Source organism: Vipera ursinii (assembly GCF_947247035.1).
Source record: "Vipera ursinii genome assembly, chromosome: 4".
Taxonomy (NCBI): domain Eukaryota; kingdom Metazoa; phylum Chordata; class Lepidosauria; order Squamata; family Viperidae; genus Vipera; species Vipera ursinii.
In genome coordinates this window covers 32,153,399-32,169,899 of record NC_139514.1, presented here as the reverse complement: position 1 = coordinate 32,169,899, position 16,501 = coordinate 32,153,399, and the positions used below count along the sequence as shown (strand labels likewise).

Here is a 16,501-nt window from a genome sequence, read left to right as displayed (position 1 = left end):
TGATGGAAAAAATCCATGTGATCACTATGAGTAAACACTGGCTGGATGACAATCAATGGCTTCCTATATGGGATTAACCTACTTCCATTTATAAGTCTGTTGAAGATCTTCACAGACTGCTCCCTGAGGACAAGGAAGGTATTTACCACCTCAACCTGTCACTTAATTTTAAAAAGCTCCTTTCTCTGGAACTAGTTTCTGGGTAGAAGACTGGTCTTTGCATTACATAATTCGCTTACCCAAGAATCCAGTATTTGATTGCCACAGGGTGTATTATTTAGAATAATAATTTCCAAGACTTTCTGGTAAAGCTTTGCAGTATAATGCAAGACCTTCAATAAGATACTGAAGAGCTGGAACATTTGCTTAAGTAGATAAGATGCTGTAAACATTTGCTTATACAGGTAGTCCTCAACTAACAACAGTTCTTCTAGTGACCATTCAAAGTTATAATGGCACTGGAAAAAGTGACTTATGACCGTGTTTTATACTTATGACTGTTGCAGCATACCTGTAGTCATGTGATTGAAATTCAGACACTTGGCAACTGACTCACATTTATGACAATTGCAGTCTTGGGTCATGTGATCATTTTTTGCAATCTTCTGACAATAAAGTCAACGGGGAAAGCCAGATTTATTTTACAACTGTGTTACTAACAACTGCAGTGATCCACTTAACTGTGGCAAAAAAGGGTCGTACAATTGGGCAAAACTCACTTAACAACTGTCTTGCTTAGTTACAGCAATTTGGGGCTCAATTCTGGTCATTCAACAAGGACTACATGTATCAAATTGGCTTGCTAGGATTCTTTCAGGATCTATCCCACCTTGATTAAAAGTTGCAGCAATTACATCTCCTTCACAGAAGCTAATTAGTCTAGGAACCTTTAAAAATAAATATAGAATATAGAGGGTTAGAAGGATTTCTAGAAACATATAGAAGAGAAGATACTTATTATCCTTACCCCAAATGGAGAAAGGCATGTAGTTTAAAACACCTCCATTTTTAAATTATTGAAGAGGAATACAAAAAGAAAAAAGGGGGGAAAGCTTTTTGTATCTTGGATTTTTAATTCCCTGTAAACCGCCCTGAGTCCTCAGGGAATAGGGCGGTATATAAATATAAATAAATAAATAAATAAATAAATAAAGCTGAAACAATAGTCTGGGGGGGGGGGTAGGCTTGAATGTTGCTGCCTCTGCAGCTCTCCAAGAAGTATTTTTGGAAAGCAATATTGCCCATCAGAATAAGTCTATCAGAAACAGATACTTCTTCAAGCTGTGCTTAAACTGTGAAAAGGCAAGCCTAAATATTCTGATTGTCTCAGTTTGAGTTTGCTCATTAGAACAAAGGTGGAAGCCAGCACAGAACACTAACAGATGTAAGCTTTTTGTTACTTGCCTTTTCCAGGCAGACCGTGCCTGATCCTAGCCCAATATTTGTCTCCAGTGCTTACAGAGAACAAGGATTACCCTATGTGTGCACATGGGTTGCACCACATTTTTTTTTAATGAGCAGTGTTGCAATGTAAGTGTAGAAAAATTTAAGAAACAAGTTTTGCTTTGTTGAAGATTTTCATTTAAAAAAATGCATTTTGCACAAAAATACACACAAAAAATCCAGTGACTATGTAGACTGCAAAAAATAAATCTGTAATTATATATTCATAACAATTTTCAGAAAATTAAACATTTTTATCTTCATATGGCAGTAAAAATAATAAGAGTTTGATCAGGAGTACATCAAATATGGATTCACTTTATATCACAAACAGTGTGTGTGTGTGTGTGTGTATGTGTGTTTAAAGCACACCAAAACAGATAATTCTGGATCATTACTTCTAGCATCTGCAAAGATTATGAAACCTTTCTGTAATGGCTCTTTTAACGAAAAACAGAAGAAAATCTTGTGTTATTGAAAAACATATGAAGTGTTGCATTACTGATTGCCACATGAGAAAATAAAGAAATCAGAAAATTCTAATTCTACAGTCAAGCATCAGATTGATAATTTAGCTGAGGATATCAGACTCTACTTTAAGGAAAATATCATCTTGTTCTTAGCTATGATAGTCATAAGCGATAAAGGAAACTGTTGTCTAGGCATTTTAGGTAACTAAAGTGAATATGGAAAAAAAATTTTTTCCAAATATTGAAGACATTTGCTATAGCTTCCAGAAGATCCGATTTTTAATTGTAATAAAATTCTTCAAACAAAACTCAAGTATGAAGAAACTGAATATTTGTATTGACAGTAGTCCATATTGCTGAGGATCAGAATAAAAAAAATCACAAAAATATGAAATATTTCCAAAATAAAAAAAACATGCCTCATTCAGCACCGTATATTGGCTTCTAAATTCTGCCCTTCAGGTGTATAAAAAAGAATCTTGTCAAGGGGTCCTTGGTGCTGTCTGAGCTTGGTTGTTTTCTTGCAAGCATTTTATTATCCAAACTAAGTAAATGTCTATGGAGATTCTCAGCCATCCAGGTCGTGGTTGTCCCAAAGGTGCTATTCAGTTCTGAACTGAAGAAGCTTCTTGGATGAGAAGCAAAAAATCTTCAAGGAAAAACAGTCCAGCTGCCTTTTGAAAAAAGCACCTTTGGGCCAAGCTAGGCAACATCGTTAGTGCTAATCTCCTTTATCGGAATCTTTGCCTTATTTGCTTTGTGAAAATTCTTTTGTTTTGTTTTGTTCTGTACTGAGGTTTGTTACCAAAGAGAAATATGCTTAGACAGTCTGTATGATATGAAAAAAGAAGCCACTTTATTTTTAGAATATTGTGGAAAAGATCAAGTGATTGAGGTTTACAAAAATCAGTTTTCAGTTGAAATTAACATAAATGGCAATAGAAGCCTTGAACAAAGGAGCCTACGTCAGAATTACTTTATTCCCAACTCACTATGTATGAAGCAGGTGTAAGACTTTATACTTATCAACATGGGTTATAGTATTATGCTGAACTACACTGGATTAGATATGTGGAACTTGTAAAAGAATCTTAACCTTTTATTTATACAAGAAATGTATTGCAGGGAAACCAACTCCAACAATTGAGGAATCTGCAATTTAAACATTTGTACTGATGCTATAATAAAGTTACTACACGTGTCAAGACTCCATTTCAGTAAAAAAGGCAGGATTATATTCTCTTTGTTGGTTATGAAAGTCGTGATAATGGCATTGCCAATTCTAAGATTCAATACTACTGAAGATTTATGGAAAGTTACAATAAATTTGCGCATAAATATTGGGTGTACTTGGTCTTGATAGTGTGATTTCTAAGGTCAGTTGGTGGCAGCCCTCAGTACTGAGGGAATCCTTCAAGGCAATACTTTTGGTTCAGATTTGAGTGAATCTAACAAACTCTGTTATTGACCATGCCATGTTAAACAGCAGTGGAAACCACTAAAAAGGCTAGGTGATTGATGATTAATGATTACGATTAAATATCAAAATGTGAAATCCTCAGTTTTAGGCTAACAGCACATAGTATTGTCATCATAACTGTTGTCCTTCTGGTTTGACGTGTTAGAAAATACTCTTTTGAAATATAAGCCCTAACATTTTACTATAATGACCTTTACATATTGAATAACTGAAAGCTGATTGATAAAGGTTCACAGGAGACCATTCTCTATAAACCCGTAAAATAGGTTAGGTTGGATTTTTCTGCAAAGAAACTGAAAGACAAGCAAATGGATATATTTCTGGGCTCTTTGAATGTAACTCTATAAATCTAGAGGTATTTTTTTGAGAATGAAGTGAGCTTGAAGTGAAGAGATTTATAATTAAATATAAGTACAAGATCCAAATGGAGCTACAGTTTTATTAGTGAGGACAAAAGGGAAAATGTTTTTCTACATAATAGTAGTAGTACAAAGGAATCTTAAAAGCTCAGCGCTCTAGCTTTCTTAATTATCAGTGATTAGCTGCAAAGGAGAAATGCTAAAGATTTACTCCCATTAGGAAGTCTGTGGCATAAGGTTTGCAGATGAGCATTTTTGGTACCAACGGAGGGAAACCAGTAGCCTAATCTAAAGCCGCACAGTATCTGTAACAGTCAAATGACTCCTGATATGGTTATCAGTACTGAACTCTCTCTAAATTTAGCCCCAAATTCAATCAGCATATCCTGAAAAACATGAACCCCATATGACAATATTTCCACGGGAACAAAGATCTAATGGGAACTAAAACCACGTCCTAGTCCAGGGATGTCAAACTCAATTTCATTGAGGCCACATCAGCATTGTGGTTGCCCTCGGGGGGCCGGGTGGGTATGGCCAGGGTGGCCGTGGCCTACTGGGCGGGCACAGCTGGAGTGCATATGGCCTACTGGGTGGGCATGGCCAGCTCTACATCATTGGCATCAAGGGAGCCTATGGGTGCCTGGTCAGGAGTGGGACAGATCTGGGGGTCTCTGGCAGAAGAAGGGTCTCTGGGCCAGGGCCAAGGCAGCGGGGACCATTCCCTGTTTCCAGTATGGCTTCGGGGGCCACATGAAACCACTTCGCGGGCCGAATCCGGCCCCCGGGCCTTGTGTTTGACATGTCTGTCCTAGTCTCTCAATTACATTTTAAATAGTAATACTGAATGGGCACGTCCAGAAATACAAGAAAACGTTGTTGACCCAGAAAAATCCATTTAAATGTATATTCATTCATTGTTCCATTTGCCAACAACACACAATGGGCGATGTCTCATTCAATTATTTATCAGTCATGTTATTATGCCTCCCAGTTTTCATAAAGGAAACTTTATTCTGTTTCCACTGGAACAAAAATAAAATGAAAAAGTCATGCTACTGTGATCAGGCTCTATATTACTACAGAAAAGAAGGACCCAGAAAGACCCTATTTTGAGATGCCTCTCTAGAATTATCTTGATTGTGAAAAGCATCGGTTTACCTTCCAGTCAAACCTTCATATGACCAAATTAAAATGTGGTAGGTTGCTTAACTACAAATTTACAAGTAGAAATGGAGTACAGGTAGTCCTCAACCTTTGACCACAATTGAGTCCAAAATTTATGTTGCTAAGAGAAACATTTAAGAGTTTTGCCCCATTTTATGACCTTTTTTACTATAATTAAGTGAACCGTTGCAGTTTTTAATTTAGTAACATGGTTGTTAAAAGTGTATCTGGTTTCCCCATTGACTTTGCTTGTCAGAAAGTTGCAAAAGGGCATCACATGACCTTGGGACACAGCAACGGTCCTAAATATGAACCGGTTGCCAAGCGTTTGAATTCTGATCATGTGACTACAGGGATGCTGCACTGTTGTGTGAAAAAGGGTCATAAGTCCCTTTTTTCAGCACTGTTATAACTTCAAATGGTCACGTAATGAGCTGTTGTAAATTGAGGACTATCTGTATAAGAATGCTGTCAGACCTACTTCCCCTTAGGGTTAATTGGATGTCTAAGCTGATCTGTTTTTCTGTTTGTCTAACATTCTAAAGTTTAGTTAAATCTTCCATAAATCAATAAATGTAAGGCCTTGGGGGTGAGGGATGAGAGCTCAATGTTAGCAGGAATGTGGGCTCGGCAAGTGACTCAGGAGGGAACCTTCCTGGTTTCGTGGGCTGCAAATGGGATGGGGGGGCAGAGAAACATATTTTCAAACTTGCAATATTCTGTTTATGTACAGTAAAGCAGAATTAGCTCATCTAGTCTGCCTCACAAGGCTGTCATAAGTATACCTATTCAATCAGTTCCATCCTCTTGCCTGATATTATCTTTAAATAAGTTAGAAAATAGGTGAGTGGAGAGAATGTCTACGCAGTTTATGACCCATCTGGTTAACAATATTGGTAATTAGCTACTTTAAAAAAATAAAAGAGGGATAAGAGAAATGCAGCAAAATTGAAGATCACAATCCAGGAAAGTCTTTCCTAATCCAAGAATATGGAAAAGACTTCTTTTAGAAAGAAACTTCCTTTATTAATAGTTCTTTCTGTCATTTTGAAAGCTGCATCCATTATATTTTGCCATTACTGGTGGCTTTCCAGAACAATGCTTGTAATTTTCTGTGTCTATTTAACAGCTGCATCTTTGCATTCAGCTGATGATATTTTAGAAGGATGTTTTTAATTTCCTAAGACTAAACAAAGATACAAACAAACAGGAAGTTGGAAATATCCAAGCATAAGTGGTGCAATTTTCCCAGGCCATGGTTTTAATGAAACAGTGACCCTGTTGAAGCTTTATACTGAGCGAAGACCTCCAATCCAACTGGAGCTTCTGGCTCCAGATGCTAACCTACATATATATTCTGCAAAGGGACATAGCAGGCGAGCTTTGGATGCTATGCCAAGCAGGTCAAGTGTTGCTAAGCAAATCTTGAAAGCTACGCCAATCAGAAATATGTACTCTTTTTTATTTAAGAAATTATAAAGTTCTAAGAAAAATGAAGGAAAGGATATTTCCCTGAAGAAATGAAGTCTGAACAAAAGCTAAAAATGGGGGTGGGGTGGGGTTGCATCTGCTTAAATATGAATGCAAAATAAACCCCCAAAACAAACAACAACAAAAAAACAAACCATGATTCCTTGTCATCAGAGTAAGGATGAGTTCACTTTTGGTACCAAAGTTCTAGCACAATATACCATCAAAATATGGAAGTAAATTGCAAATTTCTGCATGTTAGTAAGCAATTGCTAATTTAAATATGTGTAATTCCTATTCCTACAGGAAATTATAAAAAAAGACCCTGGCATTTAAAACATGTTAAAGCATAATCTCCTTCTGAAAATTCCTTTTACTTTCGATAGCCTATTAATGAATCTACCTCAAACTGACATACATTGACAAGCACTGGTCAAGGCTCAAGAGTTGAAATGTCAAAAAATACTGATTTACCTTTGTTATAAATGATTGTTATACTTTCCTAATATGTATATACATGCAAGACCCATTTCTTAAGAGGGAAACAGGCTACAGAGGGATTATACAATGTTCGAGAACAGGATTGTACTACTAAGTCTACCACAGTCAAAAATCTTAGATTGAAATGTAGTAAAATTATTTTGCAATAGTTTATTTTACAGAATTATGTGGATTAAAACAGTCTAGCAAGACTTGATGTACTGAACCTCTATAAAAGTAGCCCAAAGGAATAAACAACAAAAACTTATCACAGAACAGGAACTGGATTTTTGAATACAGCAGCATTTAACTTAAAACTGATTAAAGACAGAGTGACTTTTCTATCTTCATATAAGAATAATTGTAAAAAGAAAATTCCTTTAAAAATGTACCACTTCCAATGCCTTTATTTTCCATAACGTTGTGAAATTAATGCATGAAGCTACAAAATTAGCAATTGCTTTGAAATTTGTATACAAAACATAAGTTACCTCTACTTTTAAACTCATTTTTTTTGTTGTTGTACCACTACAAACTTTTAAAAGTGGTACCCAAAATAGCCGTATACCATTCTAAAAAAGGGCACTATTCCTTTAATATTGTACTCTCCCATTTCCCAACACCCAGATCAAAACAGACAACTAGTCATCCTGTTCACGAACATTTCCAAGGTGAGATTTCATATTACGTTCCCATAATTTCTGGTTGTCAGAAAACCCGTGCTTTCCTTTGTTGAAAGAATTTGGTCCTGCTGAAGTTGGAGTATCCCTGTAAATGAACAAAAGCAATTGGTTTACCTTTACTAATTCAGTACTCTAGTTCAAAATATTTAAAGAGACTACTATTAAAAAGTGAGAACACCATATCTATATGCAGTTGGCAGCAGTATGTTTACAATCCTGAAATCCAAAAATATTATATTTGGACACACTTTCTTATGGCAGAAGGTAAACACAAAAATATTTTCAACTGCTGTATAAATTCCAAATGACTTATTTGGAAATAATTCTAGAACTACTATTTAAGGTTTAGTTTCAACACATAGCCAATTTACTAATATAATGAACATTGTTCTACCATTTTCCTACAATATTACTATGAAAGATATGTTACCTTCCAATGTTCTTCATACGCATTTTAGCTTCTGGAGGCATCTCTTCAGGTTCACTCTAAGTAAAAAGTCAACATGAACACAATTATTTTATGTTATAGATGAGTTTATCTATGTGGACATATTTGTTACTTTATGCTGATCTTGAACATCAGCCCTGAGCACACAAATCAATCATATATTTTGTTATATTCAAACTTAATAATTTATTATTAATAATCTCATCCAACCTAAAGTTTATTGTTAAAAATCTTGTATTAATACTAGAAAGACACAATACAGCTCTTGTAGTTAAGGCAGTGTACTGACCCTAGCCTACATAATCATTAACATTTAGAGCTATCTGGAAATTTAAATTGAAAGGTAAAAATATACTTTGCACTGCTAAGGCGACAGTACTTATCTAAAAGTCTTGAAACCAAACATATTTTCCTCAGGTTTGGAAACTGTGTGATTGCCGATAAAGGCACAGCTTTTTTGTTTATTTACTATATTCTTACAATTAAATTTGTACATGGCTCAACTACCAACTACTCTGACCAGTTCCCATTAAAAAAAAAACTCAGAAAAACATAACAGTAAAAACAAGGAACATAAGATAGCAAAACACGAGCAAGAATAAGAAGCAGTCCCACACTACCAAGGAGGGCTCTTCAATTACCCTCACCAAAGGCTAGGTCTTCAAGGTCTCTAGAACAGCCAGCAGGGTGAGTATTTAACAAGCTATAGATCTGTACTACATTCAAATTCGTGCACTTTTCTCAGTTACTTACATCTTCATCTTCATTGAATACTGCTGCTACAGAGAGTGTTTTTGGAGCTAAAGTTGGAGCAGGTTCTTTAGGTTTCTAAAAGAGAGCAGAGAGAGAATTTTATAGGTAGAAGAAATCAATACAATAGCAATTAGTAATTAAAAACATGCTATAAACCTTAAGTAAACTACTTTACTAAACACAGACTGACATTTTACTAGAACACTACCTTTTCCTAATCTTACATTACATGGGAAATTGTTTCCAAAACAAGACAGCTGAATTTATATAGAACTAAAACTCTCATTCCTGTAACTTTTAACAGGGCGAAAGAATGCATCATAGGGCAACAATGTTTGAACCAAGATTTACCTCAAATGGACTCTTACAAAATGTGTCCAACATCCCGGACCCACGACTCTCACAGAATTGAAATTTGGCAAATCTTATGAAACATTTTATGATATAAATATTATTTATTTATTTATTTAATTAGTTTTCTATACCGCCCTATTCCCGAAGGACTCAGGGCGGTTTACAGGGCAATATTTAAAAGAATATAAAATTAAGATAAAAATAGAATTAAAAAGAATTAAATTAATTAATAGTCCAACAATAAAACAATGTTAAAAACTTAAAACTAAAAACCCCCTCAGTCCAGGCCAGATAGATCGAAAAGCCAGGTTTTCAGGTCCCGGCGAAATGAGCGCAGGTCGGGGGCAGTCCGGAGTTCCACAGGTAAATCATTCTAAAGGGCAGGCGCGCCCACAGAGAATGCCCTCCCTCTGGGGATCACCTGCCGGCATTCCCTGATGGGCGGCACCCTAAGGAGGCCCTCCCTATGGGAGCGTACAGGATGATGGGAAGTTAGGTGCTCCCTAAGATAATCCGGGCCCATGCCATTATAAAACAGTTTTGTAACATAATGCAAAATGTCATAAAACATTTCCTGTGCTGATGTTTGAATGTGCTATATAGTTTAACTTGGGCTATTTTCAAGACAGATACATGTCTAAATGTATCCCAACTTTTCTAGTTGGGTGTACATAAGTTCTGTCATTGTTGAAGGGATTGAGGAATCTGGTAAGGAAATATCTCTATAAGGATGATTCAATGGACCACGGTTTATCTCTGCTGCACTAAATTCAACTACTAGAAGAAAATAAATAAGAACAAATAAAGTCTATATGCTTTATGAAACAAATATATTTTTAATTATTTTTCCTGTATTATTTGCTGCACCATCAAGATCTATCTCCAACTGTATATCACCAGAATGTGGCTATTAGAGAGAGCTTGACTATGAAATCTTTACTATAAAATGCTCTGCTGAGACAGATTCCCCCTCTGCTTATTTTACTGTTAATTTGGTGTTCTGGCCAAGTAGATTTTGCAATTTCCACTTTTCCAAATTTTTTTATAAAGTTTAAATGGTGTCAAACTTCTGTAAATATCTTTACTGGCAATGTATGTATGCAAATGTTTACTTATGTATTTATTATACTTCTCATCCACACAGTAACTCAAATTAATTTTTGCAAGCCTTCATAGAAAAGGTGTCTACTACTAAAGTGAAAAGTATTTCTACAAGGTTTTTGTAATAATAAAAACAATAGTAATGATAATAGGTCAGCCTCTTAAGACTCATATGCTTTTTTTTTTTACTTCCAGTCAGCACCGACTTCTGGAGAATGCCTAGACAACCCATGCAGCTTTCTTGGCAATGTTTTTTGCTACTGCCTTCTTCTTAGGGCTATAAGAGTATGACTGGCCCAATGTCATCTAGCTGACTTCATGCCTAAGACAGGACTAGAACTCATGGCCTCCTGATTTCTACCCTGGTGCCTTAACCAATACACCAAATGCTGGCTCTCTCAGCTACTAATTATATTCTTATAAATGAATTCCTATATCTTTAATCAAGGCTGAAGTATTAAAAATTAGCAATTTCTATTTATTTTTGTCAGTATATAACATTACTAAGTTATGTACTCAGTACCATACTACATGAAACACTAGAATAGAAATTATTAATGTCTTCATTCAAATTCCATGTCCCTTGACATAATTGTTCATAAAACATGACAATAAAAACCATTTATAATACACATGGCTCAATCAAGATGAAATCAATATTTTAGGACTATTATTGTCAAATTAATATTTATCCATTGAAATAAATACTAAATATTGCAAATTCAAAACATTTTCTAACAACTTACAGTTGCTCCAAGTTTGATGGATATTGCAGATGGTTTCTTTGAAAGCTGTGAGCCAATGGCAAACCCAATCTTGGACATTTTGGCAGGAGCAGGCTTTGTTGAGAAGTCTTCAACATCTTCATCAGCTGCACGTTTCTCCAAACTACGACTTGAGCTTTCCCCTCCATTACTGGAAGAAACAGTCTTAGTTTTCACAGGTTTTTCTGCCTCTTCTTCAGGTCCTGGTGAAGTCGAAACAACTTACCAAGATGAGCTATTTTTACTGAGTGGACTGATGGGAGCAGCAACCTCATAAAGCACTGTTATTCAGAGGCGACTTTTGCACTTACAGTGTCAGCACCTCCACAACTGTTTATACAGAGCACACTGTAAGGACATAGACATATAGTGAAGGGAGCTCCTATCACTTGGCTAATGCAGAATAAAAATATATATGTAAATATATTTTAAAAATCATGCATCTGCATGACATCCCTATGAAAACTGTAAGAGTCATTTCAAGTCAAGACAGAATAAATCCACGGAAGTAACTGCAATATATAACTTTGAAAATATCAATTTATGCTGTCTTGAATTATAGACATTACAGAAATATAAGAAGATCATAAAACTAAAAATTCTAACATTTAAACCACAAATATTTATGCTACAATATAATTCTTAAAACTAGAAATTGTCACAACGCTTGTGGTTGGCTTATTGCAGCAAAAAACAAACTTTGCCATTGGCTAGGTGAGATTTAGCAATGTGAGATTTTATTTAGCTAGTTTTTAAACATTGCAGTTGTTGCTGACTGGAGTTTAGATGATTCCCCAAAAACTAAGCAAAGCTGGACTGGTTACTATTGGCATGGAAGGGCACCAGGCAATTCCAGAATTATGGACTACGCCTGTGAAGCTGAAATAACATACTGAAGTAAAGCAATAACCAATCATGTTGACACTGGTGGCAAAAAAATCCAATATGAATGTAACTGTAAAGGCATGATGAATTAAGTCCAACATGACACTACATTTCCTTTTTATCAACCAAGAATTTGCCCAAGATATGCATGCACTCCAAACAAACTAATCACTTTGGTCAACTGCATAACTGCTGCTGGTAAGTTTTGATATTTTTTTTCTGTTTACATTCCTTGAAATATCCAGTGCATTCAGAAAGTGTTCAGACCCCCTTCACTTTTGTCAATTTTGTTGTGCTGCAGCCTGATTCTACAGTTGTTGAAATTCATTTTATTCCTCATTAATCTACACTCAGTATCCCATAATGACAATGTGAAAACAGGATTTTACAAATGTCTGTAAATTTATTAAAAAGAAAAAACTGAAATATCACAATGGCATTAAGAATTCAGACCCTTCACTCAATACTTTGTTAAAGCACCTTTGGCAGCAATTACAGCTTTAAGTCTTTTTCGGTATGATGCAACAAGCTTTGCACACCTGGATTGGGAGATTTTCTGCCATTCTTCCTTACAAATCCTCTCAAGTTCAGTCAGGTTGGATGGCGACCATTGGTGGACAGCCATTTCCACGTCCTTCCAGAGATGTTCAATAGGTTCAAGTCAGGGTTCTAGCTGGCCAACTCAAGGACATTCACAGATTTGTCCCTAAGCCACTTCTGTGTTGTCATGGCTATGTGCTTAGTAACAGTGTCAGGTTGGAAAGTGAACCTTCGGCCTAGTCTGAGGTCCTAACAGCTGTGGAACAGACTTTCACTGAGGATATCTCTCTTCTTTGCTCCATTCAGCTTTCCTTTAACTCTGACCAGCCTCCCAATCCCTGCTGCTGAAACCCCCCCACAGCTTCACTATTGGGATGGTATTGGGCAGGTGATGAGCGGTGCCTGGTTTCCTCTAGACATAATTTTTAGAATTGAGGCCAAACAGTTCAATCCTGGTTTCATTAGACCAGAGAATTTTGTTCCTCAGTCTGAAAGTCCATCAGGTCCTTTTTTGTAAACTACAAGCTTTCGTGTGTTTTGCACTGAGGTTTCTGCTTAGTTACTCGGCCATAAAGCCCAGATCGGTGAAGAGCTACAGTGATGATTGTCCTTCTGGAACTCTGTCCCATCTCCACACAGGATCTCTGCAGTTCAGTCAGAGTAACTATTGGGTTCTTGGGTCACCTCTCTTACTAAGGCCCTTTTCCCCAGATTGCTGAGTTTGACCGGGCGACCAGCTCTTGGGAAGAGTCCTGGTGGTGCCAAACTTCTTCCATTTGAGAATTATGGAGGCCACTGTGCTTTTAGTAAACTTCAGTGTAGAAATTTTATTGTAGCTTTCCCAGATCTGTGCTTTGCAACAATCCTGTCTCTGAGCTGTGTGGGCAGTTCCTTTAACCTCATGGCTTTTGCTCTGCTACAGTTATGTATTGTCAGCTGTGAGGCACATAGAGGTATGTGCCTTTCCAAATCATGTCCAATCAATTTATCACAGGTTGACTCCAGTCAAGATGTAGAACCTATGTCAGCAATTTTTTTTTCTTTTTATTAAATTTACAGACATTTCTAAAATTCTGTTTTCACTTTGTCATTATGGGGTACTGAGATTAGATTAATGAGAAAAAAACGAATTTCAACAACCATAGAATCAGGCTACAGCATAACAAAATTGACAAAAATAAAGTCAAGTCTGAATGCTTTATGAATGCACTGTAACTAATTTGTTGCCCTTAGGGATTTGGCTTCTGTTGAAACATCTAGGATATTCTATGCCCATATGACCAAAGTACAACAATACTGCTGTTTTATAGGCTCACTTCAGTACTCTGTTTATCCTTTATTCATTTGAGTCTGTGAACACCTCTCTGTTCTCTTAGGAGTACTAATTTGGAATGATGTCTGCTATCAGTTCATTATGCTATGCATTGCTAGTTAATTCAAACAGCATTTATATTTATGCAAGATCCTGCAAATTGCCACAAATTCTTAGGAGTACTAAGTGTAAGACTGCTGGGGTCCAATTCCAGTTAACCATTTTTGCTGAATATTTAGTGTCATAAATAGGTCAAGATTAAGTAGTCTCTGATGCAAAGCTACAAACTGAATGAAGTTATGATCTGAAAATATACCTTCTTCTGAATTCTATTAGGAATAGATTTCAATCTATCTTATGATCCTCTCCTTCACAGAAATCTTATTCTTCATTTATCATATAAATATGAGGATCACAGATCTGCAGAGGACAGGAAGAGCAGCATTAATCTGATAGGCTTCTGGAATTAAAATAACTGATTCTCCTTTATTACCTGACCTGGGGTAACCTCTGTTCTCCATTAGCTGGTTTAGGATTGTCTATAACTGTGCTTTGCAGACTATCACTTTTGAAGGGCCAAGTAGACTGCCTGGGAATGCCATCTTCTGTGTAAGTAGAGAAGACATAATGAGGATCTGTACCTTGTCAAATCCTAGGACCTAAACTGAAGGATACTGGGTTTTGCAGTATATAGTGGAATGGGGGTGAGTGAGTATTGGTAGAGGAATAATCTTCCTCTACCAATACTCGCCCCCATTCCACTACAGTATGTACTGAAAAACCCAGTATCCTTCAGTTTAGGATACCCAGTATCCTTCAGTTTTGTCAACAGTGTAGAGGGAGATCCAACTAGTAATCACTGTTTTAAATTGGACAGGTTGCATGTTGCTATGCTGCTTTTCCCACCTCCAAGACTAGTCCACCTTCTGTTTTTTTGCTGGAAAACGTAGATTATCTTTTCAGTTCCATAATTCGGATATTTCTAAGTTGATGCAAAAGTCTGCAACAATGCTACTTAAATAAACATTTGAGGAGTTGACTTTGAGCTGTACTAATTTGTTACAGAAGCTTTCTCTAGAAACCAGACTAGTTGCACTTATTGTTATTAGCATGGATCTAATTCATCTCTGCATCTCTTAGTGCTAACTACAGAAATACAGGATTGAGATAGATCAGAGAAAATGAAACATTGTTAACACTACATAATCGTATGTTCCAGTTTAGCATGTTATTAATATGCAGATAACTATTAGTTCCATAAGACCAGGAAATATATGTATCTTTGCAGACCTGGCAGAGTTTTATGGGTGTTGTAGTTCGGCATATCTAGAGTCACTAAATTCAAGAAGGTTGTTCCTGAAGGAAACAAATCATTATGCATCATGCATCAGATTTATATATGGTCTAGTTAGTATTTATGTATGCTACTAATGCTCAGATAAGCATCCATGGAATTCCTGTGGGGCCATTTTACGGAACTTTTATCTCATAAATAACTATAAAAGAATGCTTATCACATTCTAGAGCGAATAACTTGCATTCATCTGCAACTCTCTTGCATGAGAGTGACGGCCAGATATTCTTCCAATCGCGCAATACATGCAAGGAGCTCCTAGTCTACAAAGGTGCAAGCTGGCCTGTCGACAGGGATCTGGGCGAACCTACAGAACACTGCTCTGACATGGACTAGATCAGGGGTAGGCAACCTTGGCTCTTTTATGACTCGCGGACTTCAACTCCCAGAATTCCTGAGCCAGCATAGCTGGCTCAGGAATTCTGGGAGTTGAAGTCCGCGAGTCATAAAAGAGCCAAGGTTGCCGACCCCTGGACTAGATCATCACAAACTGCCTGCAGATCAGATCGCGAGTTTCTTCGTGAAAAGGTCTGAGCTCAATTAAAGCCGATTGAACAGGCATTACGAGAGCCAGTCTTCGCACGGACTCTCGAGAAAGGAAAAAAAAAAACATGTCCCTACACAATTATCCCTCGACCCCCCCAGCCCTAAGACAATTTTAATGTTTTAAATTAAAACCTTGGATGAAGAAAAAAATAATAATTGCGGAAGAGGAATATGAGCGCAACGGTTACCTCCGTCAAGCCGCGGTCGTTTCAGCTTCACATCGCCTCCTTTCTCGTCCGCCATTTTTTCTCCAACTCCTCCCTTCCTGCCCCACCGCTACTGCGCTGTGAGCATGCGCAGTAAATTAGTCCTCCCACGATCCATCCGGGAAAGTCAAGAGGCCAGAGGAGCTTCTTTTCCTAACGCTGAGCTTGTTCTGAGCGCTTTCTCCGCTTCTGCTAGTTTTCCTTAGGAAACCCGTAGTTTTCAGTTGTAAACGCGGCTGTTAAACAGCTGCGGCAAACATTTGATTTGCTCGACGGTCCTTTGGACACGACATCGCTATATAGTTTCTATCGCAAGCACATACAGACAAACCGGTTAGGTACAAGAAAGGTATTATTTGTAATTATCGTGGAAAAACGTCTGTTTTATAATACAAGACGTTACCGGAAAGGAAGTGTAGTACTTACAAAGCTGACGTTGCTGATCAGGCTATTTGAATCTCTCTCTCTCTCTCTCTGGATTTGTAGCACAAAGTCAGTAGCTAAAACTACTTTACTTCAGCAAACATTATTAATATCTGGTCAAAGTAGACGGGAACTGGCACTCCTTCTGTTGATTCATAGAAAGCTATACTGTGTTTCCCCCAAAATAAGACCCAGTCATATTTATTTTATTTATTTTAATTCCATTTGTATCCCGCCCTTCTCCGAAGACTCGGGGCGGCTTA

At 37.0% G+C, this 16,501-nt stretch overlaps 1 protein-coding gene across 4 annotated transcripts; it reads right to left on the bottom strand.

Moving 5' to 3' along the window:
• Positions 1 to 3,818: 3,818 nt before the first annotated feature.
• Positions 3,819 to 15,878, bottom strand: PCNP (PEST proteolytic signal containing nuclear protein; the record flags this gene model as incomplete). 4 transcript variants are annotated; one of them, XM_083362443.1, is made up of 6 exons in its annotated part: positions 3,819 to 7,637; positions 7,983 to 8,038; positions 8,754 to 8,828; positions 10,955 to 11,123; positions 14,203 to 14,314; positions 15,798 to 15,869. In XM_083362443.1, the coding sequence occupies 6 exons, from the start codon at positions 15,850 to 15,852 to the stop codon at positions 7,511 to 7,513; spliced, it is 594 nt and encodes a 197-aa protein (XP_083218569.1). In that variant the 3' UTR covers positions 3,819 to 7,510. The 4 variants fall into 4 exon arrangements, with proteins under 4 accessions (XP_083218569.1, XP_083218571.1, XP_083218570.1 ...); XM_083362445.1 differs by lacking the exon at positions 14,203 to 14,314 and having other exon boundaries at positions 10,955 to 11,175; positions 15,798 to 15,878; XM_083362444.1 differs by lacking the exon at positions 14,203 to 14,314 and having other exon boundaries at positions 10,955 to 11,193; positions 15,798 to 15,852.
• Positions 15,879 to 16,501: the final 623 nt, after the last annotated feature.